This window comes from Danio rerio, chromosome 25, assembly GCF_052040795.2.
Source record: "Danio rerio strain M-AB ecotype USA chromosome 25, GRCz13ab, whole genome shotgun sequence".
Classification (NCBI taxonomy): domain Eukaryota; kingdom Metazoa; phylum Chordata; class Actinopteri; order Cypriniformes; family Danionidae; genus Danio; species Danio rerio.
In genome coordinates this window covers 32,798,281-32,812,652 of record NC_141045.1, presented here as the reverse complement: position 1 = coordinate 32,812,652, position 14,372 = coordinate 32,798,281, and the positions used below count along the sequence as shown (strand labels likewise).

The following is a 14,372-nucleotide window of genomic DNA, read 5'->3' as shown; positions in this document are numbered from 1 at the left end:
TTTGATCCTCGATTGGTCTCACGCAGTCAAGTGATGCGATTGCGCAGGTCAGAGTTCACCAAGCTTCAACTTTGCACTGCAGCAACCTGCGAAACTTAACGCATGACCCTGCGTTTCCGGTCTTAGGCATTCGCGTGTGTATGAATGGATGTCTATAGGAGAGAAAGCCTAGTGTGACCGCAGCTTTACGAACCTTTTTCTGATACAATTGAGTCGAGCGCTTCACTTGTTCAGAAAGCTTCATTTCACCATCACTAATACGGCGAGGATCAAAAACACGGAAAAACAACACAAAGGAAACCACTTTGTAATGTCACTAAACCAGCGGTCACCAACCCTGTTCCTGGAGAGCTACCTTCCTGCAGAATTCAGTCCCAACCCTGATCAAACACAGGGTTGGGGTTGCAACTGAAATGTGCAGGAAGGTAGCTCTCCAGGAACAGGGTTGGTGACCCCTGCACTAAACAGATAACAAGACTCAGCCACAGTGAGTGTTTCTGTGCTGTTTATGTAGTGCAATAATCAGTCCAGAAGCAGCATCAGCTGTGGGAGTCTAATCAGTGGACACTTGAATCAGGTTTGTGTGTGTGTTGCATGACTGAATATGTAGTCCATAAATGGCGTATTTGTAGTCCTTAAGTGATCTGCAGATCTACCAGATCGCTGGTGATCATGACAGTGCACTTTAATGAAAGTTTTTTTAAGAAACTCACATTTGTAAACAAATTAGTTTTTAATAGATTGTTGTAAATAGCTCAGTTTCTTTAGCTATTTCCAAGATGAAAATATATCATATTTTATTAGTTAATTTGAAAAGAATTCATTACTATTATGTGTAACCCACTGTGCACAAACAACATCTGTTTTACTGATGGATCTAATATACGCTACCTGACAGAAGTCTTGTCGCCTATCCAAGTTTTAGGAACAACAAATAATAACTTGACTTCTAGTTAATTGTTGGTATTAGAAGTGGCTTATATGAAAGGCAAATGCCTCTAGATTATGCTTATATTACCAAAAATAAATATGTTCATGCCTTGAATTTTACTTACAGTAAGGTCTGACTTTGCTTAGACAAAATCTTGTCACTTTACAGAAATAATGTACAGTATAGAATATAAAGTCATGCTGCAGTGGAAAAAGCATTATTATTTGTGTATGACTCTCATGCACATTTTATGATCAAAATTATTAGCCCCTTTAAGATGTATATTTTTGATAGTCTACTGAACAAACTATTGTTATACAATAACTTGCCTAATTACCCTAACCTGCCTAGTTAACCTAATTATTACTATTTTAAATGTCACTTTAGGCTGTATAGAAGTGTCTTGAAAAAATATCTAGTCAAATATTATTTACTGTCATCATGGCGAAGATAAAATAAATCAGTTATTAGAAATGAGTTATTAAAACTATTATGTTTAGAAATGTATTGAAAAAAAATTCTCTCCGTTAAACAGAAATTGGGGGAAAAAATAAACAGGGGGGCTAATAATTCTGACTTCAACCGTATGTAAGGGCTGTTATTATCAGGGGGTTTATTAGAGTGAGCAGCATTTATCACCTTCACCTCTAAGCATCTATTCTAAACCCTTAACCTGCACTTTGCTTCAGTCTGCAATCAGATCCTTTTAAGCTGTTAAAGACTAGGGAAAGAATACTCAAAACAACAGTCAGTGCAAAAAGAAGTCCAATGTAAAAAAAAACGAGTCTGACTGCATCAGAAATGGTTATTTATTCCACTTTTTAGCTTTGTCTTATTCTGGCTTGTTTGTGAAGAGTGTGAACTCTTTAAGAGCTTCTTAAGTCTGTGCAAATTAGGTCACAGACGAGCAGAGCTGAGGATGATAAGGCGTGTGTAATCTACTAACAGCACAGGTGAAAAATGTGATAAGGTTTTTTTATATAACAGTGCAAATAACAGTAAAGTGATTACTGCATGCCCAGTGTTGGGTGTGTTACCTCAGAAATGTAACCCATTACTAATCACATCATCAATGTAGGATTTAAAATACGTTACTCTGTCTGAAAGGTATTTCAATCACACAATAAGTAACTTAAGGGACTTGTGAAGTGCTTTGAAATGTGCATTTTTATTCAACGTTTGACATAATCTCAACTGAAACACAGGAGAGGGCGGGACATAGAGCCGCTCCTCCCCTTTTTAAGACAACAGTTTGGTTTTTCTCACAGCTCTGCCTGTGAAAATGGTTGAGCTCGGGAACATCAAATGAAAAGCAAATAAGAAGAAGGGGCGGGGCATGTCAGATACTAGAGAGCATTTGATTGGTCAGATTTTATGAGAAACTAAAGTTTGAGGTTACGTCAAAAAATCGTTGATCCATTTAGGTGCAAACTGCAAGCTTTAAATGTTTATTTCTTCTAAACCCAATTTTGGTCACCGTTTTGCCAGTGGCGTAGTGGATGGGCCCGCAGGGCACGCACCGCGGGGGGGCCCCGTGTGATCAGGAGGTCCTGCTTCGTTTTTAATAATTGAAAATCCAGCAACCACAATAATCAAACTCTTGGGAACAACTGTGGTCGGAACCAAAGTTCACAGGTCTGTGTTATCTGTGTTGGACTACTTCATTCTGATTGCTTGCCGCCGAACTGCGTCATAGCTTATACCATAAAGTTGACTTGATTTCAACTCTCCTCGACGCTCACATCGGACAAGACGCGCTGCGCTGTTTCTCGCCACCGGTTCTCATTGAAATGAATGACTTCTGGCTACTTTGACGCTCTCGCCGCTTTCGATTTGTGATCGCTCCTCAGTTTGTGAAGGCTTCCCCGCGTTGTCGCTCCACCCCGCCTTCCTTCCCCGCTCCTCAATTTGAGATCCCCCCCCCCGCATCATTAGGGGGCCCCGTCAGTGATCCCTGCAGGGGGGGCTCTGCATTTTGCGCTACGCCACTGCGTTTTGCAACTCACTAGAGTTTAGATTTCCTTAAGACTAGCATACTTTTACTAACCAAGCGGCAATCTCTCGCTCTCCCTCGGGAAGCCAATACAGAAGTAACTAAAACTGCAATTCATCTACTTGCCTTTGGGGGAGTTTTTTTTTATAACTCATACTATTCGTTTTTATTAAGTCTGCATAATTAAGGGCGTGGCCACTTGAGTGACCGCAAACTCTCGCTGCTCACTGTCTCATCACCTCAGCTGATTCCGGCTGATAAGCCGCTGAACTCGGCATATACATCGTATCTTTGTTTTGGTTAACGTGTCTTTACACAGTCAATTTCCTCTTGGGATTATTTCCTGCAATTATCAGATACTATAGCATGCTTTGTGCACGTAATTGTGCTCCAAACCGTTCAAGTTGCCTCCATTTCCCAGGTGAGTGAAAGTAAATACTTATACCATCTCTATAAATGTATTTGTTTTACATAACATCATTTATCATTTATAATTTTCTTTAGTACTGTAAATTAAGGCTGCACGATTAATCAAAAAAAGATCTCGATTCGACCCTACACACAATCTTAATTCAGCTTTTCTACGATTCAGCCAATTCTATTTTTAAGGTCAGGAGAGAAGCAAGGCAGTCGCACAAGTCTTCACAGCATCATTGACACCTTCAAATGGTGTTTAAAGTGTCGCATACTGTATTTATAAGGTATTATTCACCCAGAAATGTCATTTCTGTCTTCATGTAATGACGTATTCGTGGCTGCGAAATCACATGTGAGCTGACCGCCAGCTGTTTGTTTACTTGCGTGCACGAGCGCATTCTTAGATGACGCCTACTTTAGTGTACACAACCAGCATAGGCTGTGAATAACATGTTATGAAGTTGTAAATAACGTTCAGTTTGTTGCACAGAGCGATCGTTTGAGGGCCGTGCGGGAGGTTTGATTTGCATGTGTATGTTTTTTTCTCACAATGACAGCAGCCATGAGCCGCACTCGGAAGTGAAAGTGAAACCGGTGCGCACATCTTTTGAATGATCCTATCGCATTCTAGAGTTATGATTACGACAAGCATTTGATATGTGACAAAGTGTTGTGCATGAAAATAAATGTTTACTGTGTCAGTAAAACAACCTTAGCCTATATATAATGTTGAATATAATGCAAGAAGGAATCTGATCATGACAAAATTCTAATTTTACCAGTGAAAACAAATGGTCTAATAATGTTGTCAATAACAGATGACAAGCACGTCTTAAACATAATAAATCAACTTTATAATTACGAATAGTCATATTCTAATATCATAATATTACTGTGAATTAACAAACAGGACATATGGAAAGTCTGTTCAAGTCCACCATAATGAATATGCAAAATTTAGCATTTTAAGCAACAGTAGGCCTACACATAGGCCTATTATTATTGTTGTTTTACCATATGTTTGAGAATTAACAATAATAATAGGCTAATCATATTAACCTTTATTTTACATCTACAGAATCAGTAGAAAATCGTCTTGATTTTAAGGAAAAAAAAATCGTGATTCACATTTTTGCCAGAGTTGTGCAGCCCTATTGTAAAGCACTCCAGAATCTAACAGATTGATTAGCTGTAGGCTCTGGAACAGTCATCTGAAACGTTGTCATACAGTGTTATGCCTGGATTTCATAAATAGCATTGCATTTACTAACACAGACTATATTTGAAGTATTTGAAGGTAATTCGCGTTTTCCTCCTGTAGAAAAATGCAATCAGAACAATGTTTAGTGGCCAAATGTGTTACAACAGTGTTTTTTAAAAGACTAAACACTTTATTGATGTAGTTTACAACCAAGCACATGTGGGCAGAACACAAACGAGTCACAGGTAATGATGTATTAAGTGTTCTCCAAAGAAAAGTCTAAGCAAAATGCTAGCAGGTGTCTGTAGCTCCGCTCAGGCTTTGCCTCTTTGCCTTTGTTTAGTATCCCGCGGTTGGTACGATGACACGTGAACAAAATGTCGACAGTTGACCGCGCCTACTTGTAGCTTCTTTTGCATTGTTCAGAAACCTATGGGTGACTTTACAGATACTACGTCCATATCTTTTACAGTCTATGATACTAACATCTAAAAAACTTTATTTTAATTTCCCGGGACCTTAAAAAAATGGGAGGAGCACACTCTCTTTCAGTTGAGATTACCTCAAATTTTGCACATTTCAAAGCACTTCACTGCACCTGTAAAGTGCACTTACACTTTTTAGAACATTCAGTGTGAATGCACCGCTTTCAAAATGGTGTATAACAGTGTATTTCAATTTCTAATAATATTCAGATTGTAGTGTTTTTCATTTTTAAGTTGTTGTTTTAAATGTTTGTTTTTTTTTGATAAAGGTTATGGTGTGGATCCATGGCGGAGGTTTCACGACTTGTTCGGCATCCTTGTTTGACGGACATGTTTTGGCTGCTTATCAGGACGTTGTTGTGGTCGTGATACAATACAGACTCGGCCTGCTTGGATTTTTCAGGTAAATCTAATTATGTGCATTTTGTACTTCCAATAGTTCTAAATTATATCAGTGCAGCTCTTTTTTTTAAGTGCAGACCCATACAGGTGTTTGTGTAACTGTAAAAGATGACACATTAGCCCCTTTCACACAGTGATACCGGTAAATATCCGGAAAATTTCCGGAACGACTTTACCGGTATATTCAAAAAAGCGCTGTTCACACAGGCGAGGACGTTACGGAAATTTTCCGGAAAAGAGCATTCACACATCCATTCCAAAATACCGGTAAATTCTGACATCATAAACCACAAGTGAGCTTTAAACGGCTGCGCTTGTATTTGTAAACATTTGACTAAATTACAAACTCTGTGGATGATCAATATTGTGAACAACTTTCGCAGGATCACTTTCGCATGTTGAGATGTTCATATTATCTGCGTGTGCAGGCGCTCATATGCGCACGCAAAGCTTGAAGGTAAACAAACAACGGCTTATCATAAGCATCTCATCGATGATTATTTCCACAGTTGGCATTAAGAAGAACATACAAACGTGATCTGACTAACTTCTAGCAGCTAAATGTGTCTGGAAAAATATTCAAAGGCTTTTATTCTCACAAACCGCGCGGACGTAAATGCGTCTGACTGTTGTGATTGGCTAAAGCAGACGTCTCACGTCAGCACGTTCTAGACGTGCACGCGCTTATTACGGGAATCTTCCTTCTGCATTCACACAGTGCAGCATTCCGGCAAATTGCCGGTAATGTTACAACTTCTCTTTCCGGAAAATAGCCAGAACGAATTTACCGGTATTTTCAAAAAGGACCTGTTCACACATACAACCGTTCCGGAAAATTGCCGGCAATTTTCCGGAAAGGTCTGTATGTGTGAAAGGGGCTATTGTCAGTGGTGGACAAAGCACACAAACCAAGTACTTGAGTTGAAGTGTAGTATAGCAGTGGCCCTTTTTATCACCGCGGAGCGGTCAACGCTTGACAATTTTTACCGTGGACGGGGGAGGGGGTGGTGTTTCGTAGGTTGCTAGGCGACCATCAAACGTTTTCTCAGAGGAGCACAAGCAGAGCACCTAAAGACTAAATGAAGAAAAGAAGCAGTGGCGCAGTAGGTAGTGCTGTCGCCTCACAGCGAGAAGGTCGCTGGTTCGAGCCTCGGCTGGGTCAGTTGGTGTTTCTGTGAGGAGTTTGCATGTTCTCCCTGCATTCGCGTGGGTTGCCTCAGGGTCCTCCGGTTTCCCCCACAGTCCAAAGACATGCAGTACAGGTGAATTGGGTAGGCTAAATTGTCCGTAGTTTATGAGTGTGTGTGTGAATGTGTGTGTGTGGATGATTCCCAAAGATGGGTTTCGGCTGGAAGGGGATCCGCTGCGTAAAAACTTTCTGGAAGTAGAAGTTGGTGGTTCATTCCACTGTGGCGACCCCGGATTAATAAAGGGACTAAGCCGACAAGAAAATTAATAAATGAAGAAAAAAATATATATATGGGAGCGGTACTGGAGCGGAAGTCATTTTAAACAGGAGTGGAATTGGAGCGGGAGTCACTTTACAAGGAGCGGGATGGGACAGGAATTTATTATTATTTTTTTAAACTTTGGTATGGGTATTGGTATCTTTCTGTGCGAGTGGGACGGACGTAAATGAAAATTTACTCCCGTGTCATCCTCTAATGCGCACTTCCATTGGAAACAACAAACCTATGCGAATTCTAGAAAAGTCGTGACATGTGAATGGCTGCTAAAAGGCCGCCCTGATAGATGTTTAGAGTTCTAAAATGCTTGGCGCTGCGTCAGCGTCGCGCCACGCAGAGCAGCGCTTCTGGAAAGCGACCTGCAGGCAAGTTTATTTTATTTCCAATGGAGAGACGCGCACATGACGTGCATGCACTTTTCCAGCTGCACCTAGTTAAGATCACCGGGAGCTTATGTGACCTCGAGTTATGCAATCGGCTGAAGTTTAAGGTAGACGCAATGAAAAGTACACATGTTTGCAAACCTACCTAAAGTTACAAATAGTAATTCCGATTACAGCAATCAAGTGGTGAATGTTGATCTTGTGTTGAGTCCAATGAGCCTTGCATCTAAAAATAGAGCAAGGATGTTCCTTTAGTGATATGACTTTGACTCGTGCTGAAAATGGCGGACGTGAAACAACAAACTGAGGATATGGTGACGTCAATCAATGGGCCTGTCAATCCAAATTGGTGGGCGGTGGGACTGCACTCCTACGTCAAGTTGCGGTCACTCTGAAAACCGCACCAATTGGTCCACCATTTTTATGTTGTTAAATTGAAAAAAAAAGGACTGGGTGTGTTTATATCACCCCAACATGACGGTCTATACACTATACTTACACACATGTCTGTCCAAACAGTTTGAAAAGTAGATTTTTTTTTACCATTTAATGCTATACGAGTATTGTTCATAATTAGTTCATGTTATGTTAAATACATTAACTAATAAAACCTTATTGTAAAGTGTGACCAATAGCATCATTAATAATTAAAAAGTCTCATATTGTACATTAGTTCAGCATATATATTTCATTCATCAGTCTGTGTGTCTGTGGACTTTAACTCTCCCGTAATCAGCTTGAACAGTCATAAAGTCAATGTTTTACGATCTCTGATTAGTGTGATTTAATAGATTGGAGTTCAGGTCTAACGTCTCTGATGATAAGTGTGATGAACTTCTGCCCTTTATTTAGCACCGGAGACGAGCATGCACCAGGAAACTATGGTCTTCTGGATCAGGTAGCTGCGCTACAGTGGGTTCAGGAGAACATCCACAGCTTCGGTGGAGATCCTGGATCAGTGACCATCTTTGGGGAGTCTGCTGGAGGAATCAGTGTGTCTTTACATGTGAGGAGTCAAAAATAGCTTCTCTGAAAGGGTCATCTCATTTGAGCTGTTTAGGTTTTGAGTGATTATTTAGGGGATTGTTCACCCAAAAAATGAATATGTACTTGATGTTTGCTTGCCCTCAAGTGGTTCTTTATTATGTTGAGCACATAATATATTTTGAAGACAGCTGAAAATCTAAATATACTGACTTCGATTGTAGGAGAAACAAATATTATGGAAGGTTTCAACACTGTAAAAAAAAATTCGTAAAAAAAAAAAAAAGGTCAAATGGCTGGCAGCTACAGCTGCCAAACAAAAACCATAAAATTACAGGTAAAATTTCTTTGTTGAAATAAAGTGCAAAAAATGATAAATCTACAGATATTTTTATTAAAATGTTTACAGAAAAACTGTTATTTTACAGATATTTCCTAGATTATTACGATCAAATCCATTTAATAAAGTTACACAATAAGAGTTTTACAGAGAAACATTGTTATTTTACAGACTTTTCCTAGATTATTATGATCGAACACCATCAATAAAGTGACTGCACTAAAAGTTCAAGAGAAAACATGTTATTAAAAAGAATTTTCCCTAAATCATTACGATTAAACACCTTTAATAAAATGCCAAGACATGCTCATGGTCATAATTTAACAGTTTTATTTTGGATCAAAAAAGTTTGGAAAAAACAACAAACGAGATACAACTGATTAAATTCTCACAACTATAACATTACTTACATTTAATTGAATAGTATTCCTGTAAAACATGTAGAGGTTTAAGTTATATAAAATGATTCAGTTCCAAATCTTAAATGAAATGGAACTGTAACGTGAAGGGGACTCTGACAAAGAAGTGCAGATCCAAATGCAGGTTTAATACACAGAGATGGTCAGGTAAGCAACAGTCAACACAGGGGCAAACAGATGTATGCAGGGAATCCAGAGTCATGGTCAAATAACAAGCAAATGGTCAGTCCCGGCAGCAAACAACGTAAACAATTAACAAACAAAGCAAGGCAAAAGAAGAGAAACACATCATAATGTTCACAGTAACAGTATAATAAGACTAAGCAATTGGTGCGTGCGTCTGTGCTGCTTTTAAAGTCCATGTAATCAGTTCATAACGATCCTCCGACTGTGTGTGTTTGCAATCAGCGGAATCCAGAACAGGTGCATGTGAGCGCTCTTAGTGTGTAACTTTATTGTACGTATTTGATCGTAATAATCTAGGAAATATCTGTAAAATAACAGTGTTTTTTTGTAAACATTTTAATGAAAATATCTGTCGATTTATTATTTTTTGCACTTTATTTCAACAAAGAATTTTTACCTGTAATTTTATGGTTTTTGTTTGGCAGCCGTAGCTGCCAGTCATTTGACCTTTTTATTACGATCTTTTTTTTTTACTTTTTTTTTACAGAGCTCGTAATTACAATTTATTACTTCAATTTTACGTAATTTTAAATGTACTTAAAAAACAGGAAAAAACACTAAATAATACGCCAATTTTATTGTATAAAAGAGACAAATTGCCGTAATTTGTCATTACTTATATAGTACATAAAATAAAAGTCAAGCTGTTCATTTACAGATATTGTTTGTAATTTTTACGAACTTTTGAATTTAATTTAAAATAACAGAAATAAAATACTGTATAAATAATATTGTAATTTCTCTGTATAAAAAAACAAAAATCTTAATAATTTGTCTTTAATAATAAAGTACCTAAAATAAAAGTCAAACTGTTAATTTAGAGAGATTATTTGTAATTTTACTAAGTTTTGAATATAATTTGAAATCACAAAAAATTACTGTAAAAAATTTTGAGATTTTTTCTGTAAAATTATTTTTTATTTAATTATTTTTTTTTAAGTGAAGCTTTCTTCAAAAAGTCGCCTTTTGGCTAACACTTTAGAATAACTATCTGTTATAACTCATTAATAGTCCATTAATAAACTGTTAGTTAATGGGTTGTAAATGACTTGTTAAATAAAAGTTAATAGTTTGTTAATTATTTAAAGCTGTGCCTCATAGATAGCCATTAATTAACTTACAAGCTGTTAGTTAACAAGTTATAAATGACTTGTTAACTGTATTTTAATGATTTATAACTATACATAATACGTTAGTAATACGTTATTACTAATTAGACGTTATTCTAAAGTTTCAACTATTCTTCATTTATTAACAGTAAATGAGGAATTGTTACAACTTTAGAATAACGTCCCAATAACATACAGTGCACAAGCTAATAACTAACACTTAACTAATATATTAACTCACACTTTGCAGATCAGTTATTCATAGTTTGTTAACCATCTACTAATACCAGTGAAACCTTGAACAGCAAATGGATGGAACAAGTTCAAGCTACAGAAATTAGATGTGAAATTTAAAATAAAACATTTTTGTACCTTAACCTTGTTCCACACATAGGCTTTTCTGTGTGCTGTATTTTACCAAAGAAACTCGCAGATGAAATGTTGAACGTTGTGTTTAATGTATACAGTAGAAACCAATGCTGAGCCATCACATGGTAGAACAGCAGTATACAACAGAATACAAACCCATGAGGTTTGGGCACTTTTTGTGCTAAACATGAAAACAAAATAAGTAAAAGTGTATTTTATTTGAAAAGTTCTACAAAGTTTCACTGGTATTAGTAGATGGTTACCAAACTATGAACATCTGATCTGTAAAGTGTCAGTTAATAAATTAGATAAGTGTTAGTTATTAGCTTATGTGTGTTATTGGGACGTTATTCTAAAGTTGCAACTAATGTTGGTGACAGTGCCACCTATAGGTTAAGAGTTATAAGACATTTAATAGCCATTATTAATGAAACTCAAAAATTTGGTAATAACTTTTGCCTGCATGTGCTTATTTTGATTAAATTATTCAAATTATTCCTTGGGTCATGCTGACAACACAGATACCAATTATGCCTTAATCTGCCAAACTTCCTGTCAGCCATTTTAATTTTGTCCAAACCATTTCTTTTAAACTCCTTCTACACCGATGGTCCAATCTTCACCAAATTTGACTTGGATCATCTTCAGACCATGTAGACCAAAAGTTATGGAATTCATGTCGATAGACAAATAAACAAAAACAAAACAAATAGCCAGATCACTGCAATGGTTTGAAGTATTAAAACCAAATTGACTGTGTGTGATCTAGACCTGACACTGACCAAACTACGTCAGTTTGAGCCACATTCTGAGTAAAATTGACAAACAATTCAATTTTATCCATAGAAATCATAAAAATATTATCAAATGACTTTTGAATAGTTTTGTCTATTGTCATGAGATCAGTCTTGCAAATTCCTTGTATCACACAGAAAACATTAATGAAATTTATTCCCTAATTGACCCAACTTTCTGTCCACCATGTTGAAATAGTTTGAAAATCTGTTATTTTGAACTCTCCGCCCATTTTCCACCAAATTTGGATCAGACCATGCTGCCAAAAAGTTATAGACTTTTCCTGTTGCTCTGTAGCTTGTTGCCTTGCTTGTTTATGATGTGGCTGCTTGGCCCCGATATTTGCTGCTTGCAGCTATATTTTTGTTTAGTATTTCCTGTTTTGGCCAAAGTCTGTCTGTCTGTCTGTCTATCTTGTAATTTTACTTTTAAACTTTTTAAGTTATAGTAACAATACATTTTTGTTTACAGTGTATACAGTGTAAAATTTTTATTATTTTATATTTGTAATTTAATGATTTGACAAAAACATGTTTTTTTTAAAATAAAACATGATAATGCAAGACACATATAAACATTTTATTTTGTATATATTTTTCATAGGTTCTGTCTCCTTTGTCTGCAAACCTCTTCCATCGTGCTATTGCAGAGAGCGGTACAGCTGCAATGGAGGCTATAATGAATGTCAACCCACTGCCCATCGCTCAGGTCTGTTGCAGCTTCTTTTTTTTATGTCATTTTTGAGTAAAATGTTTGTAGTTCAACAATATTAGTAACAGGAAGATCAGTTTTTCAGCTTTATCATCTGTTTTATTATCAAAATAATGTCAATTTCCTTTTTAATTTTGTCCTTGTTTAGTAGTTTTATAGAATGAATGAATTCACCAGTGAATGAGTTTTAGTCTACATCACTGAAAATAATGCCAGAGGGAATCTGATAATGACAAATGTTATTTTATTTTGTAAATTTTTCTTTTTGTGTAAAACTGCCATTTAGTTCAGATCAAAAACCACATACTACATCAATCAAAAAGCGTCACAGCAGAGAATTCAAGTCGACCAGTCTGGTGACAGACTAGACTGTGCAACCCCCAAACATATATACAGTTTGGTTCATAAATATTTGGACATTGAAACAATTCTAACATTGTTGAATCCATACACCAACACAATTGATTTAAACAGCTTTAATTTACATCCAAATCAGGTGAACGCTGTAGGAACTGCCACAGTTTTCATATGTGCCTCCCACTTGTTAAGGGTCCAAAAGTAATTGGACATTTGGCTTCTTAGCTGTTCCATGGCCAGGATCGTGTTTGTCCCTTATTATTCCAATTACAGTGAGCAGATAAAAGGTCCAGAGTTCATTTCAAGTGTGCTTCTTGCATTTGGAATCTGTTACTGTCAAATCTCAAGATGAGATCCAAAGAGCTATCACTATCAGTCAAGCAAGCCATCATTAGGCTGAAAAAACAAATCAAACCCATCAGAGAGATAGCAAAAACATCAGGCATGGCCAAAACAACTATTTGGAAAATTCTTAAAAAGAAAGAACGCAACAGTGAGTTCAGCAACAGCAAAAAAAACCAGAAGACCGCAAAAAACAACTGTGGTGGACGTCCAAAGAATTCTTACCCTGGTGAAGAAAACACCCTTCACAACAGTTGGCCAGATCGAGAACCCTCTCCAGGAGGTAGGTGTGTGTGTCAGTTAACAATCAAGAGAGGACTGCACCAGAGTGAATACAAAGGGGTTAACCAAAAGATGTAAACCATTGGTGAGCCTCAAAAACAGGAAGGCCAGATTAGAGTTCTACAAAGCCTTCACAGTGCTGGAACAACATCTTTTGGACAGATGAGACCACGATCAACTTGTACCTGTTACGATAACCAGCGATCATTCACTGGAGATCGCTGGTTTCCTCTATCATCATTCACTTCACTTCCGCATTCCCCAAGACTACATTTTCATACATGCACTTCTCCCAATCACGCACGCCTGGTCACTCATCTTCCTGATTACATCACCAGCTGAAACCTGTTACAGAGACTGATTACACACAGTATTTAAGCAGCACACACACTCATTCACATTGCCGAGTCTTGTTTACTGTTTGGTGACATTACAACGCGTTATCCTGGTCTTGTTTTCCCGTGTTTTGGTTCTTAGCCCTGTTTATCCTTGTCATCCTGTTTAGCCGCCTGCCTTACGACCTATTGCCTGTTTATTGACTTCGACTCTGGATTTGCCCAAACATACCTGTTCATACCTGTATTGACCACTGCTTGCCTGACTAAAGAATAAACCTGCATATTGGATCCTACCTTCTGTTGTGGTGTCACTCCCCGGCGTTACAGAAGACTCGGCCACACAATGGATTCAGCGGGTATCAAGATCATGTGTCTGCGTCAGGAAGCCCGGTCTATAGAGGAATACGTGGAGGACTTCATCCAGGTAGCCCATTTAACATCTTTGGATGATTTATGCCTGATGATATTTTTTCGTGGTGGTCTAGCTGAGCCCCTTTATTCATGTATGCCACTACATGAGCCCCACTGGACAATAAGGCATTACGTAGACTTGGCATTGCAAATAAGTGGGTCCCCCTTCACCGTAGGCGAGGTGGAGGACACCCCTAAATATTTTTTGGGGGGGGGCAAAGGACAGCAAGACCCGATGGCAACGGGGCTTGCTGCTCATTCCACCACCACACACCCAGCTCAGAAAATGGCCGCATCTAGTCCTCCAGCTTACAAGATGGCTGCTCCAGCTCACAAGATGGCCGCCTCTAGTCCTCCAGCTTGCAAGATGGCCACCTCCAGTCTTCCAGCTTGCAAGATGGCTGCTCCAGCTCACAAGATGGCCGACTCCAGTCCTCCAGCTCACAAGATG

General features: G+C 37.9%; 1 protein-coding gene across 2 annotated transcripts in view; it reads left to right on the top strand.

Moving 5' to 3' along the window:
* The window catches only part of ces2b (carboxylesterase 2b), a 65,732-nt gene that overhangs the window by 9,918 nt on the left and 41,442 nt on the right, over window positions 1–14,372 (top strand). For both annotated transcript variants that reach the window (XM_087312410.1, XM_087312411.1), the window contains exons 4-6: window positions 5,297–5,430; window positions 8,131–8,284; window positions 12,084–12,188. In XM_087312410.1, coding sequence (XP_087168536.1) covers window positions 5,297–5,430; window positions 8,131–8,284; window positions 12,084–12,188 — 393 coding nt within the window. The remainder of the gene's footprint in view (window positions 1–5,296; window positions 5,431–8,130; window positions 8,285–12,083; window positions 12,189–14,372) is intronic.